The sequence below is a fragment of the Archocentrus centrarchus genome, chromosome 3 (assembly GCF_007364275.1).
Source record: "Archocentrus centrarchus isolate MPI-CPG fArcCen1 chromosome 3, fArcCen1, whole genome shotgun sequence".
Taxonomy (NCBI): domain Eukaryota; kingdom Metazoa; phylum Chordata; class Actinopteri; order Cichliformes; family Cichlidae; genus Archocentrus; species Archocentrus centrarchus.
Window position 1 is genome coordinate 27,574,635 of NC_044348.1, and position 19,124 is coordinate 27,593,758.

At 40.9% G+C, this 19,124-nt stretch overlaps 1 protein-coding gene across 1 annotated transcript in view; it reads left to right on the forward strand.

Annotated features, from left to right (window-relative positions):
• hcn4 (hyperpolarization activated cyclic nucleotide-gated potassium channel 4) overlaps positions 1-17,775 on the forward strand; it is a 74,437-nt gene extending 56,662 nt beyond the window's left edge. The window contains exons 5-8 of the mRNA XM_030726102.1: positions 25-171; positions 480-720; positions 13,568-13,732; positions 15,300-17,775. Coding sequence (XP_030581962.1) covers positions 25-171; positions 480-720; positions 13,568-13,732; positions 15,300-17,590 — 2,844 coding nt within the window. The 3' untranslated portion in view covers positions 17,591-17,775. The remainder of the gene's footprint in view (positions 1-24; positions 172-479; positions 721-13,567; positions 13,733-15,299) is intronic.
• The last annotated feature ends 1,349 nt before the right edge of the window (positions 17,776-19,124 follow it).

Below are 19,124 nucleotides of genomic sequence, written 5' to 3' on the forward strand. Positions count from 1 at the left end.
TTGTGTGTTTCTGTGTCCTTGCAGTACAAACAGGTGGAACAGTACATGTCCTTCCACAAGCTGCCTGCAGATATGAGGCAGAGAATCCACGACTACTACGAGCACCGATACCAGGGCAAGATGTTTGACGAGGAGAGCATCCTCGGAGAGCTGAATGAGCCACTCCGAGAGGTGGGATGAGTGTTTCTGTCTTGCTTTAAAACAGCTGTATTCCCTTCATTTCAGTTCACATTCTCCGACATTTTAGCCTTACACAACAGCACAGTGTGACAATTTTTTTTTTCTCAAATTCTAACAACAAAAACAAAAAAACTGAGAAGGGCTTAGAAAAAAGTAAATGCATGTCTGCACAGCTGATATCTTTCCTGTTGTTGCTCTAATATCCCAACACTGTGACGAGTCAGTGCATTTTGTAAAGCCACAGCTCTGCTTTGCCATTGTTTCTAACTGCTGTTTTTAATCTCTCTCTGTTCAAACAGGAAATTATCAACTTTAACTGTCGAAAGCTGGTGGCATCTATGCCTCTATTTGCCAACGCTGACCCCAACTTTGTCACCTCTATGCTCACCAAGCTGAAGTTTGAGGTGTTCCAGCCTGGTGATTACATCATCCGAGAAGGCACCATTGGAAAGAAAATGTACTTCATACAACATGGGGTTGTCAGTGTTCTAACCAAAGGCAATAAAGAGACCAAGCTTTCGGACGGCTCCTACTTTGGGGGTAAGATGAGCTGGTGCTGGTACAGGCAGCCAAACTCAAAGGTCGCATGCTTTAACACACACCTTTCTATGGCGCTTAAATCTAGTCTCTTTTAATATTAATAATGCTATCCTTAAGCACTTTAAGAGGTTGGCCTGGGATTTAATTTTTATTTGTGATGCAGTAGCATTTGGATAGAGCTATTCTGGGTCTAATATTAGCACATTGTGAGCTTGAAGTGGTATGTTATGCATTACTTGTCACCTCACTTAAATATTCAGCTTCATGGTTTATGCAGGACCTTTCCCTTAATTCACATCATGAGCTGCCTCTTAAATGTAGGGCATATCCAAATTATAAAAACAGTACTTGCTGTAGTGCAACTTAAGAAATATGCACTGTAATGTCAAAGAGGTCAGGAATCTGTGAAATTACACACTATCAACTCTGTATGCTTTAGGGCTACTATAACCCATAGTTGTTATGCACTTAACTCTATGTTATGTTCTTAATCAGGGTCAGATAATGCTTAGCCTTCTCTTGGTCCCAAAGAGCCAATGACACATGTAGGAGACAATGCTGCCATACTGCCCTCACCAAATACCAATTAATTTGCCCAGTGACAGCATATCATTTAGACTATACTGTTAAGTAATTAGAAGTGGTGGCAAAGCATTAACAGCACATGACCTGCCTGCAGAAGTTTAATTACGCCTTGCCTGTTCAAGTCCATCTCCATGCCCTCTCTCCAGGGGGTTCCAGAGAAATAATGAAAAGATGGCAGGCAATCTATCTCTGCACATGCCAAAACTAATCAACATTTTCAACAACATGGCCCCAGCTCTCTCTAGGGCCATTTTGTCTCAAATGTTCTCCAAAATGTTCCCGCCGTTGGGCCCTCTTCAGCAAGACAGACTTCAGATTCAGAGAAATATTCAATCTGCTTAAAGGCTTGTTTCCAGCACATGTATTCCAGTAATGGCACAGTTTGTGTGAAAGCTTGGCCACTTGAAGATGCCCAGTCAAAGCTATCCAAAAGGACAATTTCATTTAAGTGCATTAGAGTAAATGCATCTGCATTTAGGTTCTTTTGCCCTTAAGTAAACATAAGTATCACAACACACAAAAATGCAAAAGCACTGATTCTGAAGCAAAAATTGGCTTGCTTGTTTTAATCTTAAGTCTTGGATCTGTAATTATTTTCCCTCTCATGTAATATAGGCACAAGGCTTTTGACTCCATTATCCTGTAACTATTGCTGGCAGCGCCACTTTTCTGGGGGTGTAAGGGTGGGGGTTAGTGAGGTACGCCTAGAGCCACTGGGAGTTTGTTACCAAACATGAGTTAGTCATTCATGAAATTAATTGGTGCAGGATCAGTACGGGGCGTGTGTGGCACATGTGGGTTTCAGTTTGGCTGTCAGTATCAGCAAACATGATTTTAAAAGCAATGAACATTATTTTTTCTTTGTGACTGAACAGAAATATGGACATCTACCGTGCATAGATTGTGATATTTTGTGACTGTCTGAGTATATGAATGAGAAACAGAAACTGTCCAGTTGCTGAAATGTTCTTCTTTTTGTCAAACTGTGTCATTGTCAGTGGGCTCCAGTTTGCAGTACAACAAATGGCATGTGTATTTGCTCATTAGCATCTCAACAAACTCAAATACCCTACATGTAACTCATTCAGTTATGGACAATCTGAATTATTTACACAATTATATACTCAGCAGTCCGCTCCAGTTTGTTAGCTGTTGGATTAGGTCGAGCCACAGAGCCTAAAGTCTAAAGTGGACACGACATGTCCTGGATGGGAGCGTCGGCTGGGCACACAGCAATCCAGTTGAGAGGGGAAATGTAATGTGACTGCAGCACTAACGCCAAGGGACACATGGATCAGTGCCAAGGCTGTTCTCTGGATGCTGCTCTGGGCTCAAAAAGAAAACATGCACCCGCCACCACAACCCTCCACTTGCCTCTTTCTCTCCTTATAGTTCAATATTGAAACACTTATCTGAACAGCATCTCTGCTACCCTATTAGTGCCCAGGCTAGGGAGGTTATTGTGTTCTTACAGTTCATCCTTTGTTGCCTGCAGTGTTGCCAGTGCAGACTGTGGGTCTCTCTTGGTTAGAGTAGAGATCAGTGACCTTGTGGTAATCGTGCATGCCAGTCAGAGGTGCTCATCAAAAGCTGCCTTTGACTGCACCTCTAAGATGGCTCACTTTGCCTCTTAGTGCGTGGTTTGTAGTAGCTCTGAGCTGGTTGGGAAAAAAAAGGGTCAGAGAGAGAGGGGATGGGGGAGCGAGTTGACTGCACAGTTTTCAATCTCCTCTGTCATCTTTTGGCTTTACTCACTCTGAGTGGTTCTCTGTAAATGGTGCTTTCTAAATCCGTAGTCTTGTGAAATCCTAGGTTAAGGAACTAATACCCTCCCATTTATTCTCACTCTCAATTCTTTCCCCCCACCCTCGACCCAACTGTCTGTGTTCAGACTGGCTGTACTATATAGCTGCCAAATGACCAGCCTGACCGAGTGAGTCAGTGCAAGGGGCTGGCAGCAGCAAAGGCCCAGGTAATCCTTGAGTCCTTAACCCAGCTAACACCTCTGCAGCTCTTCTTCTGACTGAGTGACAAAATGGGGGATAATCTATATAGAGTAACTATAATTAATACAGGTTGGATAGGATAGGATAGGATAGGATAGGATAGGATAGGATAGGATAGGATAGGATAGGATAGGATAGGATAGGATAGGATAGGATAGGATAGGACAGCACAGGACAGGATAGGGTGATATATTGCTGTGTTTTCTCACATTGTAAGATGTGGTATGACATAATGTGCTATGACACATGGTTGGGCTGCATCATTCATACACTAAGGGTGCCGTGCTATCAATTGGGAATATGATGTAATGCCACAATATTGTACACTGATTAGCCACAGCATTCAAACCACTGACAGGTGAGGTGTATAACACCAAGAAGTTCTGCTGGGAAACCATGAATCCTAAACTTCATGTTCATGTTACTCTGATACAGTATGTGCCACCCACCTAAAACATTATTGCAGACCAAGCAGAAATACCCATGGCAACAGCACCCCCAACAGCATTGGCCTCTTTCAGTAGGACAGTATGCCCCACCATACTACAGAAATTAACCCTGGAAAGGTTTGAGGACTTCAGCAAACTCAAGGCACTGACCAAGCATTCTAAGTCCCCAGATCCCAAACTAATGGATCATTCAAAAGATTTGCAGAATAAGCATAATCATTAGGACCCACAGGGTTTACTGCCAACATCACTGGGTTACCCTGTTGTTTCTGGCACCACAGAACAACCAAAGAGGTCCTGTGTCCATGCTCTTATAGGTCCAAGCTTTCTTTCTTTCTTTTTTTTTTTGGAGATTTGTATTTCAATCTTCTTTAGTGTGCCTTTTTCAACTCACCAACTTACAGTACTCTGCAAAAGTACATGCAAACATACATGGAACTACAGTATATGAGGCAAAAACAGAGGTTGTACAATTCCAATGACCTGTCAATATTTGTTGCAGCCACCTTTGTTCTTCAACACAGCTTCAACTCTTTTAGACCTTTTTTCTGACCTCAAATCATGACCATTTGAGAACTGGACATTATTTCCCCCTGTTCCCTTCCTTAAGATTGGCTTCTTGACAGCCAGCCTTCTATTAAGGCCATTTCTGATGAGGCCTCAGTGAACAGTAGCTGGATCAACTGAAGGGCCAGATGCTCAGGTCCTCAGGTCCTGTGTCAGGTTTTTGCTGGATTTTATTTTATTTTTTCCCTATTTCTAAAGGACAGGTAATGCTGGTGATATTTTTTAGGCCTGCCACTTCTTCTTTTGTCCTCCATTTTTCCAGTTTCCTCAGATTTTTTTAAGGTCATAGCATGCAGAGACATGCCAAATTTTTTACCTAATGGCTCGTTTGGATTCACTAAATTGGTGTACCAATAGCATTTTATGTCAAACTGCGTAATCTTCAGCATTTCTTGTAGATCCATATAAAGAAATGGAACAAATTGTATGGCTTTACAACAGGTTGCTAGTAACAAAGTGCTTATAGATACGATTTAAAATTGTTTTTTGTTAAGTTGTATGTTTTGTGTATAGAAACACCACTGGTAACTGTGGAGTGGGGTATTGTTTTTGGATGTTTGTCTGTTTGTTTGTAATATTAAAGCAAGAGTACAGCAAAATTGGTCTGATTTATACCGAATTTATATAAAAGATGGCCAGCGACCCCCAGACCACCTGATTAATTTTTTGCAATAATTGGGTCAAAGTTTAAAAAAAAAAAAAAATAAATAAATACAAAAAAAACCTGAAAATAAAATTATTTTCTCTGGCCCTCTGGAGTCCATGTCCAAATTACACTGTCGATTTAATTTGATGTATCACCAAGATGCAGCCACGGTGAGCCTCCATTTCAATTTGTATTGAAAGTACGAATTTTTAGGTCCAGTGTGTTAATATGTCAAAATGAAAAAAATAATTGTACATTCCCACGAGGTTGTGCTGAAAAAAATGTTAAGAAACAAGGCAAGGTCAACAGTTTTTAAGGTGAAATATAAAGGTAAAATCAAAAGTAGTCAAAAACGGCCAATTATTATCTGGATTTGCAGCCTACTTGAATTTTACATGGGGAAACTCCATTTGACACATATTTTTGCCCATGTGGAGCTGAAAAAGGCACATCATCCTCATTTGTTGCAGTAAGAAGCAAATCATTATTGTTCATGTAACATTTGATTGGGATGTGATCCAGATACGTGAATATTTGACACAACTTTTGACTCTATCAATCCGATCACTCAATTCCCATATTAGCGCCCACCTGTCAAATTTAGTATTTTCTCATTATAAGAGATAAATCGTTTACAAAAAATGAAAATGACCATAAAGTTAAAGTTATTTCACTTCAGCTTTTTAAACCTTGGAAATTTATGGGCATAGATAATGTTTGGAGATTGACATATTTGTGAGACGGACAACGTTCAAATCAGCTAAAATGAGTGCCGGGGATGGGGTTTGTTGTGCTCCAGCACCAATCCTGTTTGAATTCAGTGTTAAGTACCTTAATAAGCAAACAAACAAAAGAAAAACCTTTCTCTAAAAATGGTCAGGTACAAGTACTAGACTAAAAATGAGTGAAATGTCAATAGAAAAACTTTGACAGACCTTCAGAAAGCCTGGAGAACTATTGCTCAAGACCATTTAAAAAATTACAGGAAAGTCTGGCTCTTTGGAAGTACAACAAAAAGAAATGAGGGGTGGCTCAAGACTTTTGCGCAGTGCTGTAAAAATCACCCAGCTTAAGTTCAAGCGGTTGAAAAAGAGACGATGAGATCTAACAGGACCTCAGCATCAGCCATGATGCTGCAGAAAAACTCCAGAAATTGCCTACCTGTCTGTGGTTGCTAGCCAAACAGAAGGTGTTCGTGTGGCTATGTTAATGCTGTGAGGGAGTTAACATTACATGTCACTGGGAATCAGTGAGCCCATTGTGGATGTTCCAAAGGTCAGAGTGTGTCCGCTCTGTAGGCTGGGAGCAGTGTCGGGAAGGGAGATGGGAGCTGACAGCAAGACTCAGAGTCCAGGTGAGCTTTGCCACACCAGGCTGCAGGACACAAATTCTTTATCACAGACCAAGGAGGCCTGCTCATATTCATTAATTCATTCACGTTCACACACATACATACACATGCGCGCTTATAAGCATAGAAAAAGGCAGGTATAACCATACACATGTAAACATCATGCAGATAGATGCACACTCAGACTTAAACCTATTTAAAAGCACATTCAAAGGGCAGAAGTTGTATTAACTTACATTCATTACTTGTACCTTATGTATTATGTGTAGACACAACACTGGTTCTTCCCTTGAGTAAGGTGCCTTTTTTATGCTTGAATGACTCGTGTTAAGTAGCTTAACAAAGAAACAAAAAAACAGGCTGGCAAACAGGAAGCAAAGTATGTTGGCTGGTACACAATGTAAAATCTAATGTACCAACCTGACCATAGCTACAACTGTGGGTTAGAGAGCATTCTGGCATATACTGGCAGGAAACTTAGGTTTGATAAACTACAGAAGCTTATAATGATGCATATGTACGTCAGGAGCTGAAGGGAGCGGCTAAACCCAAGAAAAACATGTACAGTACACAGACAAACAGGGAACCACAGGAATCAAGTGAGAAGGGGTTGGAAATTGGTTGGCAATCAGAGAGGACATATGTTGTCCAGGTTGGTGGGGTTTTGTTTGTTATTTTAATTTTCTCAGGTTGTAGAGCAGCCATCATGACAAGCAGATTGAGCATATTAAAAACATCATTGATGGTTCCAAAAAGAAGGCTTGTCATTTGAGGAAAATATATTGCCTTTTTAGCTTTGACAACATTCTGCTATAACAGCTGTCCCTTGAAATGTCAAAAGACAGCTGGAACTTGTCTTTTTTTTTTTTTCCACTTGCATTCAGCTTTGCTATATTCTCGTCTGGTAGCGTGAGTGTGTGTCATTCAGTGATGATTCAGGTTTCGATTTAGATACGAGATTTTCAATGATGTGACAGTATCCAGAATATTTTGAGAAGTAGAATGAACCGAGGTCAGCTCAGTATTGAAACAAAGGGTGGGTTGTGGTTGGTTTTGAGCAACATGAGCACCAGAGAACCATAGTACAGCAAAAGAAGAGTTAAGTACAGAGCAGGAACGAGCTGGAGCAGATGGTATTGCAGTATGACAGGGGAGAGAGCTCTCAAGTAATGCAGGCATGCAATCACCGAAAACTGCATTGCATAAATGGGTAGACTAAAAGTTAAAAGAAGCCTTAATATGCGCCCATGCTTAAGACCTAAAAGATTAAAAGAGGAAAAACAAATGTCTTAGAAAGTCTTTAACCGACAACTTAGGAGGACAGCAGACGCAGACGTGAATAGTAAAACCTCCAATGATTAAACACTGCCATATTTTGCCATAATTTCAGTCAAGAAATCAGATAAGTAATTGATGAATATCCTTGTTATGTTTAGGTGGTTGGTAACTCACAGCCCACAGTACTGGGTAAGGAAAATCCACCTTGAACATATTCACTTCAAAGGTAGAGTTACCTAAAGTGAAAACTTTAGGCAACTCCTCCTCCTCGTCCAGTAGTCAGATGTAGTACCGTCCAGTTTCATAGTAATACGTCTGAAAACGAGCTTGACTCCACAACACTCGGGCAGTTTTCATAAGAAATTCTACATGTGGAAATTGAAAAAGTTGTTCAAAAGAAGTGATTTGTTTGCTAGCCACTGAGCGTTTATCGTGGCTGTCCTTGTAAGAGCTGGGACATTTTCCATCCGGGGTGCCTGACCCAGCGGCTAAAAGCTTTAGGAACCTAGGCTGGTTCTTCAGGTTCCTTGAAACTTGTTTTATATGTGAGTTAAATTACATACCTAGTCAAAAATGATGAGGAGATGAATAAATGTATGTATACGCATATATCATTGTTACATGTATTTATCATGCTGTTGTTAAGTTCTTATAAACAACCAAATATTTGCCATCTGACTATGTACAGTAGTTTAATGAAGATATTAAGACTAACAAGATAAATTAACCATACGTGTCTGTGCCATACTCGAGCAAAACGAAAAGGCACCGTAGGCTAGTAATAACTAATAATAACTGGCTAAGGAAGGCATGTAGAAGGTGAAAAGTATCAGTCTTAAAGATGACTTAAACCCCCTCTAGTGTCGTTCCTTTACCCCATTAATTTGTTCCACTTGTCAAACAAATCAGGGTCTGTAGGAAATGGGGGTGAATCACAGCAAGAAGTGCTTGAGCTCGGATCCAGTGGCTGGCGGAGGCCTTTCTGAGTGGAGGTTGCATGTTCTCCCTGTGTCTGCGTGGGTTATCTCTGATTACTCTGGCTTCCTCCCCCAGTCCAAAGACATGCATGTTAGTTTAACTGTTGATTCTAAATTGGCTGTAGGTTACAATGTGAGTGTGAATGTTTGTCTGTCTCTCTGTTAGCCAGAGAACCGGGATAGGCTCTAGACACTCTGCAGCCCTGACCTGGATAAGCAGTTAAGAAAATGGATGGATATTAGATGTTCAGTCTGAAAAAAGGTGACTTTTTCAAGCTCCAGAGACTACTATGACCTGGATGACTGAGAATCTACACAGACATATGTTCAGTTTGTATTCCATATGTCAGAATGAAGGAAGGTTGTGAGTGTGATTAAAATGTTTTAAGAGTAGCTACTTAAGCCTAATCATGAATGTTTAGTATTAATGCAGTGCTGTCATTCCCAACATTTAAAAATCACCTACAATTGCTTGTTATTCTGTAATAAACACTTTGGTTAAGGCTTGGGTGGACAATGCACAATAACAAACTGAACATTTTTTATATTTTCCTAGTTAGATTTTCTCTTAAAGTGATATCTGGATTTAAGGGAACAACTGGGTATTATATATTCTAATTGTATGCAGTGGTATTTTAGCCAATTAATTTTTTTTCCCAGTGCATTTTTCTGTATTTCTACCTTTCTTGCTCTTTTACCCACACACTCAATCTGCTCTCCTCTTTGAGAGCTTGTGGAGGGACCCAGGGGAGCCATCTTCCCTGTACTAAGAGCCTGGGACATGTGGGCTGCATCATCCAACAGAAGACCATGTGTGCCTTGACCTTGGTGAACACACATGGTCTTCCACTGGGTGATGTCTTTGTCCTCATTCAGCAGAGCAACATCCAATTTTAATTAGCATCATTCAATTTTAATGACTACATTGTCAGTTAAGTTTGATAAAGGACTGCATCATCGCAGTGGTAAAATGTTGTGTCTTCAGCATTAACGTGCCCAAGTACAGTTTTGGAAACAAGTAGAACTGCTAGGTTTGATAAAAGCAGAACAAAACAGAGAAGCGGAAGAACAACAAGGTTTATTAATTTAGTCTTACATTGCAAAGTAGCAGCCTTGCACCTGCATTTTCTCATTTTTTTTATTAAAAATCCCATTTTGCTAGTAATGTAAAAAAAAAAAACAAAAAAAAAACACTACCTATTTGTCATATTTTAATCACAGCAAGTCAACTATTTTGTATGATAATGATATTATAGCTCTGCTCATTTTGGATAACAAAGCCCAGAATTTGGACCAATTAAGAATTATCTCATCATTTATAAAGACCACACAGTAATGGGTACTTGTAGAAGCAGCAGTCATTTTGAAGAGAAAATACATGCCCCTCACAGAACACAGGCAGAGCTACACCATCTAAGCCTGTTCAATGAGTTCATGCAGGATTTGGGGAGTATTGCGATGAGTCAGAGATGTGAGTAAGCAGTGGGACTAGAGCATTCATAAATAAATTGAATGTAGCTTACGAACCATCAGCAAAAGCAGTCTCATGTTGAAAGAGAGTGCAGAAGTGCTCACCAGTGTAACATATTTTGTGTTTTACATTTTAGTGGAGACCAAAAGTGTTCAAATGAAACACGCACGCACACACACACACACACACACACACACACACACACACACACACACACACACACACACACACATATATATATATATATATATATATATATATAAATGCAACAGAATTAATGTTTGTATTTAATGTAAAATTTCTGACTTGTCATCACAGAGGAGTTCATATGCCCCAGCTGCTAGCTTATGTTGGCTCTTCTTTTGTTCTTCACAGAGTCCTTTGTCTTTCTTTTGGGAATATCTTTATAATCATAACAGCTTCTTAGTGGGCCCAGATGCTTCCAGTGTTAAAATTCTTAATATTTAATGTTGAGCTTCAAAGTACTGCATTTAACTTCTTAGCAAGCAAAGATTGCCACTAATCTTATTTGGCTTTGGCATTTATTTATTTATTTATTTACATTGCACTTGCAGTTCAGATGAAACTGTGCTTTGACGTCCCTCTCTTTCAGCAAAAACAGTTATAAGAGGCCTGAGTGCTCATTGTAGCTCAATACCTCACCCCGTCAATGTTGGCTTCATCCAGAAAGCCATAGAACAAGAGGATTTAATACAGAGCTGTGGCACTCCTCTCCAGAGGGGATTATTGGAGCAATGCTGTGGGAAATGGACCCCTAGCACAGCTATAGCCAGGGCTGCCCTGCCAGGACACACACACATACACACACACACACACACACATACACACACACACACACGCACGCACACACACACACACACACACACACACACACACACACACACACAACACATCTGCAAACAAAATTTGTACCTACACAGTTGTTTTACTGTCTCATCCACTCACCTCTCTTACTAACTTAGCTATTGTCTATTCACACTCCTACACACACAAACAGTCCTGCCAAATCATGCATTCTCTCTTCATTAGTTCCCTTGTCTCAATTTTCAAACCACTGCACACAATCATAACCACTTTACACTCAGTGACCAGAAGAATACAGGGCCTTATGCAGTCTAATGCAAGTCAATGCAGTCTCTGTGCAGTAGTTTGTGAAATTTACTGTCAACTTTTAGTGTGTTTTTTTGGCTTTTATTATATAGAGATGCACAATTGCACTAACTTCCTATATGTGGAAAGGTAGGACAAATGGCATTTTCACTCTATTCCTATTTTAGTTCTTACTTTTTTATTTCACTAACTAATTGGCAATGTTACAGTGACCACATCAGTCTCTCATATAGTATATGTGCTTATCAACATCTGTCACTGACAACTTATATCACTCCATGAAAGCTTTCATTTTAGGTTAATGAGCTCTTTTTCCAGGGTATGATAAAATCAGGTATAGGTGGCAACAACCCAATGTATCAGCTGATCTATGCAGTTCAATCCTATCTATTCTGTACATTTGCAAACAATTTTATTTTACTTTGCACAACAGCCTGGTCACCAGCTTGGTTACACAGTGCTGTGGGATAGCATCCCCATTCTTCAACCTTTGTCCCAAATCACCCAGTGTGGTTGTGTTGGTCACTCTGGTACAAACAGTGTGCCCAAGCTGATCCCACAAGTGTTTAAGGAGGCTGACGTCAGGACTGCAGGCAGGCCATCCCATCCTGTCCACTCCCAAATTCTGGAGGTAGTCTCTGATAAACCCTGCTCTTTGGGGGCGAGTGTTGTCATCTGTGGAGATATGGGATTGCCACTGGTTGCAGAATCTCATCTCATTATCTCTCTGCATTGAGATCACTTCCAGTGATGACAAGCCTGCTTGGTGTACCAGGAGCTCAAGACTAGAGTTAACCCTCATAATGTCCTTGGGTCTTTTTTGACCCCAGTTGAAATCTATTGCTATCAAAATATGTTTTGCATTCCTCAAATGATCTGAAAATAAGAGGGGTTGTTCAATACTATGCGCTTTATGATTAGAATCAATTTGAAGTAATTTGATTGAATTTTGCATTTTTATTGAATTTAGTAACATCTGTTGTAATATAGGGTCAAAAAGAAGTCAAACCAAGTGGGGTCTTTTTTGACCCCAGAGGACAATAAGTGTTAGGAAATCAGGAGCTGTTTGGCTTTTGCGTAGAAGATTTGGACAGTTTTTCATGGGCGCAACCCACACACTCAACTCTGCTGCTCAACCCACAAATCCATTGTCCTTATAAATGTGGCACCATTTAAGGGGAAATAAAGAGGCTTTCCAATGGTATAAAGTTTATTGCCAAGAAGCATTGTTACAATAAAGAAATAATTGACCAAACACAAATTTGCTGACTTTTTGTGCTAACTTTATAATGCACGCATGCACGCACGCACGCACGCACGCGCACGCACGCACGCACACACACACACACACACACACACACACACACACACACACACACACACACACACACACACACACACACACACACACAGATTGCTGTCATTACACCCACAAATAAAAACTGGCACATCACAGAGAGCTACACATGCTTATTTAAAAAAAATATATATTTAACTGACATTTTCTCCATTTTGGGGAAAGAGATTTTTAATGTGCATAAAAACAAAATCTTACACATTAACAAGTAAAATAAAAGCAAACAACAAAGAAGGTAAATAAATTTATAGTTGAACGTCAAACTATTCTTGTGGTTTTCTTTAACAGTTTGATCTGATAAAGGATGAGGGGTTTGGGAAAGTGCACTTTTTTGAGAACATGCATATAAGAATGAGCTGGATATTGGGTTTATAAGTGCAACCTACATGCAAACATATCATGATGTGGAGACTCAGGCTCTTCTGCAGACACATGCCACTTAAATAAACAAGCTCTTCATGCAGCAGAGACATATTTGCACCCACACACAGTTCTGTGTGCTGGAGCTCTACAGTAGGGCAGCTTATTAAATGGATCATTCGTTTTCCTGAGCAGTGCTGGCAGATAGGGACCGGGAGACACATGAACTTGGAAAAAAAAAAAAACAGAAAACTTTAAGTGCTGTGCAATAAGATCTATTTTTTAATGCCATAAAAGGAAACCTTTAGTGTTAAATTATGTGCAACACTTTGCATACTGCATTTTCAGAAAAAGTCACAAAAGTCATGAAATTATATATTTCAGAAAATAATAAATAAATGGTTTATATTAGTATCTGTTATTTATTTAACAAGGATACAAGGATTTTTCTTCTGCTATATGGATGGAAAATTGATGATACGTTTATTTGTATGCGAAAACATATTTGCCTTTTATGATGTGTATTTTGTAACATGCATTTTATGCAGAAAGGAGGTCTTGTATAGTACTACCACAGGTATTTTTTTTTTTAATATGTTAAAAGACAGGTGAGCTCCAGATTTAAACCCCAGAACATAACTGTGACATTTCTGTTGTGTTTTATTGCAGAGATTTGTTTGCTCACTCGGGGCAGAAGGACAGCCAGCGTCCGAGCTGACACGTACTGTCGTTTGTACTCACTGTCTGTTGACAACTTCAATGAGGTACTGGAGGAGTATCCTATGATGAGAAGGGCTTTTGAGACTGTTGCTCTGGACCGACTGGACCGTATTGGTGAGAAAAATAACGTTTTATGACTGAAATTGCATCCAGTCTCATCTATTTAGGCCATTGTGCAAACCAATGCTACATACATTATTTCCAGTTAGTGAGATTTGATGGCATTTGCATCAGGAGAACAAACATTTTCAAACCAGAACTGGAGCTCTCAGAGAAAGCTTAAGGACTATAAAAATGTTCTCACTGATACTCAATGACTGAAATTACTTTCAAAGTCATCTGCATATAAACATGCAGATAGAGCTCTGGTTTGAAAATCCCTCTGTGAATTCTCTTACGCATACAATTGATATTCTCTCCATATCCATCACTGTTCCCAGGCTCAGCCCAGGCAGATGAAAAATTCACAATGAAATGCATGCCTGTATCATCACTCAGCCTTCACTGCATCCTCTGTTTTATCCTCAGCTATGTTTAGAATGGAAGATAGAGAAATTGCTTCAGGGGGTCTCTTTGTAGAAAATGGCTGCTTTGAAAAAGATGTGGTGGGCCGATAGTTATGTTTCTCTGAAATGGTCTTCTGCATCCATCCCATCTCTTGGGCTTGATGTTTATGTTCACCCTTATTTCCTAACAAAGTAACTGATACAGCAGAGATCCTTAAATTAATTACTCTCTTGATGGACTTGGCACAATCTGATTTGAGGTGTGCAGGTAATAAAAGGTCAGGTGGTACCAGGTCAGGCTGGATATAGTTGGACAAATTGATCTGGGGCTTATAGCATTTGCAATATCATCAGATTTCACAACCTTTTGTTAACACCAAATTGAAAATGGCACTCATATCAATTAACCCTGTCCCTGCTAGCACAACCATTCAGCAATGATTAATGGACTTTAGCATCTGGGTTGTGCACATTTTGTTAAGAGGGTGGTTCAGCAGTTTATATGCCTGCCATGGTGACTCTAAACTTACCTCTTTGACCTTGTGCACACCTCACACTTCAAAGTACACGTATTCCTAGAGTGAAAAGTGACAGAGCACAAACAGCTAGGAGCAAACACTAGTCAATTGGACAAATGAACATAGAACAAAGATTATTCAGTTTTTTTTTACAACGATTATTTGATATTTACAGCCAATAATAGAAAGAAAATATGGCACCAAAGGTATAGTTTTAGGAGCTCAGTGCAGTTCACAGTCTTGAGCCTGCATCTTGTGTTACCATTTTTGCTTTAAGATTTCTCCTTTTTTAACTAGGAAATTACAGTAGAAGCTAATGTAACATACCAGCTACACCTTAGGTTGTCATGCATCCTGGGTTTTTGTCTCTGGGTAATTATATCCTCCCACCTGTCTTTTGTTGTTGTCTTATTCTGTTTTCTGTTTTTTTTTGTTTTTTTTTTTGTCTTTCCCATTCTGCCCCATGCCCTTCTTCTTTATTGAATCTTTTCTCCAACCTTTTGCCACTTGTAATTTTCAGGTACTTATAATTTTTCTTTACCAGGTCCTATGTTTTCTTTTAGAAAGGGTTGTTGGAATAATCTTTCTTCTCTTACTTTTCACTCTTGTTGTCTCTGTGTCTCTTTTTTGTGTTTGTGTGGACACGTTTTCTTAAAGGCAAGAAAAACTCCATCCTGCAGCACAAGGTGCAACACGACCTCAGCTCTGGTGTACTCAACTACCAGGAGAATGAGATCATCCAGCAGATTGTGCAGCATGACAGGGACATGGCCCACTGTGCACACCTCATGCAGAATGCCCCACCACAGACACCTCCCTCACCTACCCCTGTCATCTGGGCCCCACTCATCCAGGCACCTCTCCAGGCAGCAGCCGCCACCACGTCTGTAGCCATCGCCCTGACACGTCATCCTCACCTCCCACCAACTCTCTTCAGACCTCCAGTTTCTGTCCTGGGTTCTCTAAAGGACCCTCCCAGCCGACTTAAAAAGTTTCACACATTTGTTCCTTCATCCACATCACCTGGCTCTGCTGGGGACTCTCCTTCTAGCACACCTTCCAAGCTGCACACTGGGATGGACATGCAATTACTGGCCTCTTTCCGGGCCCAGCAAATTACATCCGATTCAGGGGCAACTGGTTCTAGCCAGCATGCTTCAGGTAGCGGAGTCCAGCGAGGATTTTGTGGGTCTGGGGCTGGGTCCAGTGGAGGAGGAACCTCTGTGTTCCCCTTTGGTCAGTTCTCGTCTGCTGGTTCACCTTCATCTAGTATGGCCCAGCTACACCCTCAACCACAAAATCAACAATCCTTTCGCTCTGGAACACCACCGCTATCAAATCTCTTTCATCAAGGATCTATAGGTGGAAGCACAGGGTCAGGACTAAGTGGAAGTGTAGCTGGAGCTTGTGGTGGTGCTACAGGGTGGTCTTCGGGTGGAGCAGTTGGAGGTTTTGTGGAAGGAGCCACTGGAGGGGACACTGCCTGGGCTGGAGAGGACTTTACGACTGGGGTGTCAGAAGTAACTCCTGGTGGGCACTTTGGGTTGGGAGGAGCTATTGGCGGATCAGTAGGAGTGATCTCAGGGGAAACCATGGTGGGAGTATCTGAGGGATCAGTGGGTGCTGCTTATAACAGGTTATCGGGTGGGGCATCGGGTGGCTCAGTGGTACCCATTACATGTGGGTCCATAACTGATACAGCCAAGAGATCAGTGGGGGGGACTTCCAGAGGATCAATAGGAATTGCTTCTGGGGGATCAGTGGGTGGCAGTTCTGGAGAATCGCTGGTAGTGACAACCACTGGAGGATCATTGGGGAGGGCTTCTGATGGATCAGTGGGATTGGTTTATGGTGCAGCCTCAGGGGGAACATTTGGAGGGTTTTCTAGTGATTCAACTCAAGGGACTCATGGGGGATCATTGGGGAGGACTTCTGGTGGATCAACAACTAGCCATATAGGAGGAGGTTCAAGTGGGACAGGGGGAGGAGTGATTGGAGGGCATATAGGCAGAGCAGTAAGTGGTGCAGTTGGAAGCCATATAGCAGGGTCTACAGCTTGCCCTGTTGGAGGAATTCCTGGTGGAATTACCGCTGGACTTCTTAGTTCCTCTCGCTGCCAGAGTCCTATATCTAATAATCCCCTTTCTGGTCAGCTTCTCCAAAACCAGCCATCTGCCAAGCCTCTTCAGGTGGCTCCGCTGCAGCAGTTTGCTGGAGGAGGCAGGACTAGCAGTGGATTAAACCTTTTCCAGTCCCCCCAACAAGGCTCCCCATCCTCTAGTAGAGGACAGCACAGTCAGCAGCCTACCGAGGGCTCCCCATCTTCCCTCAGCCATTCTAGCCTGGTAGGCCTCCAATCTGGCTGCTTATCTCAGCAGATGTCACTGGAGAGGTCTGCATTGGCTTCTCTGGCCCAGTATGGTTCAGCAAACGCCTCTCCCTGCCTTACCCCAGTGGCACCCAGTCCCACTGTTCAAAGCCCAGTGGCAGGCAGGACTTTCCACTACAGCGACCCTTCTAGTGTCACAGGATCCCACAGTTCTTTGCTCATGCCTCAATATTCTCTTCCTTCACAGCTTCCCAGCCAGCCACACACAACAGGGAGAGATTCTCCTCTGGGACGTTTTTCTGAGGACCTAAAGCTTTTATCCAGCTCTCATCCATCTCTACCCCAGGAGGTGGCCCAGGCCTTAGGCCACCAAACTCCTTGCTCTTCTGTAGAACCTGGGTATTATGCTTCTCCATTTTCCTCTCCTACTCTTGTACCTAAACCCTGTAGCTCAGTGCCAGAGCACATGACTCCTCCAATCCAGATGTCTCCGGGGCACCCTCACCAGACTCATTCCCCCGGGGCCTCCCCAGCCGTGTCTTTACGGAGGGGCTCTGCTGCCTTTTCATCAGATCTAGAACCTCAATCTGTCCGCTCTAAACTCCCTTCAAATTTGTGAGGATTGATCACACCCTCCTGTGCTCCTTTGAACTAAACACACACAAACTATCTTCATTTGTGACATTGTTTCTGTCTTCAGACATCACTGTTTCACTTTTAATTTTACAAAGATTTTACATTTACTGTGATTTAAAAGACACTTTATGGGGTAACTCAGAGCTCTATAGTACACTTTATTTGATTTATGCTTTGTCCTTTTTTCATTCATTAATACTGTATATAGATTGAGTTATATTTAACTGATAAGTTAATCAAGGTACTGGGGGGTGTGAAAATGATCTTCATTTAAAAGACAGTAATTTTCTTTATTTCTAAAACTATGCCAAATTCATGTGTTGATGTTTGAAGGTAATTCAGTGGACTACACAGTAATACTCTTTTTCTGCAGGAACCTATGCACTAACACCTGCATATATAAATGTTTTTTTTTGTGTGTGTATGTGTGTTTAAAAATTATCTAAATTTTTAGCTAAAAAAAAAAATGCTTTGAGACAGACTGACTCTTGTATTATCTCATTTAGGATCACATATTGTTGATCCTTAAATGTATCTATTAGATTGTACTTATTTATTCTCTGTATAATCTTTTCAAAACCTTGAGGGATGGAGAAGAGATTTTAGGAAACCAAAAAGACTTTTCCTGTGGGATAATACTTCAACTCTTCTTGACCCATCAATCCTTGTTTTATACCACTTTCTCATATTATTACTGTTTTTAAAGCAGGGGTAGAGGGGTTCAGCGAGCTGCCCTCCGTTTAAAATATTGAGACATAACAGTATGTGAGTGGCTGGCTTTCTGCAGAGTCCTCAATCATGTCCTAACAAGCTCACTTTGTCTTCCAAGCTCATGTTGCTAATGTGTATAGAAAGCATGTGCAAGCATATTTTTCTTCCTGACTGTGGGCAACTGTTAATGCGTGAGTGTTAGGAGAATAAGTGTGAATCAGTGGAACAGTCAGATGCAAAGCAAGACTTTTTCCTGGACTGATCAAAACAACGTTTGCCTTTTTACACAAAACCTAGGACTTCCATTAATCACAGAGTGTATGATGCACTGTGTAGCACTCAGACCATTTAAAGTAAAAAAAAAATAAAAATAGCCAGATGTTTAATATCCCACAAACTAGACTTTCACATAGACTTTCAACAAAAATTGTATATTCAGTACACATGCTGAAGTATTTGAAAAATGCTGGAAACTGAAATATATCTTGATATTTAATTACTTCTACTTTAGCTGCATTACTTTTACGTTAGCTGATACGTGCTGTCAACAAAGACATGGCTCCTCATTTTTGAAGGCTAATGCTGAGTTTGAGATGTTGAATGTATGTACATTTGTTGTTGCTTAAAGTAAGTACTTTTGCTATTGTAGATTTACTGAAGGAACATTGCCCCAGGGAGTAAAGAGACCATTCCACCAATGAAAAGGTCATGGATTCAATATCTTTGATAGACATTTCCATCAGCAGGAGCCATTTCTACTGCCAAAGTGTCCTTTATCAAGACACAGAATAAGTACTTGCTAAATT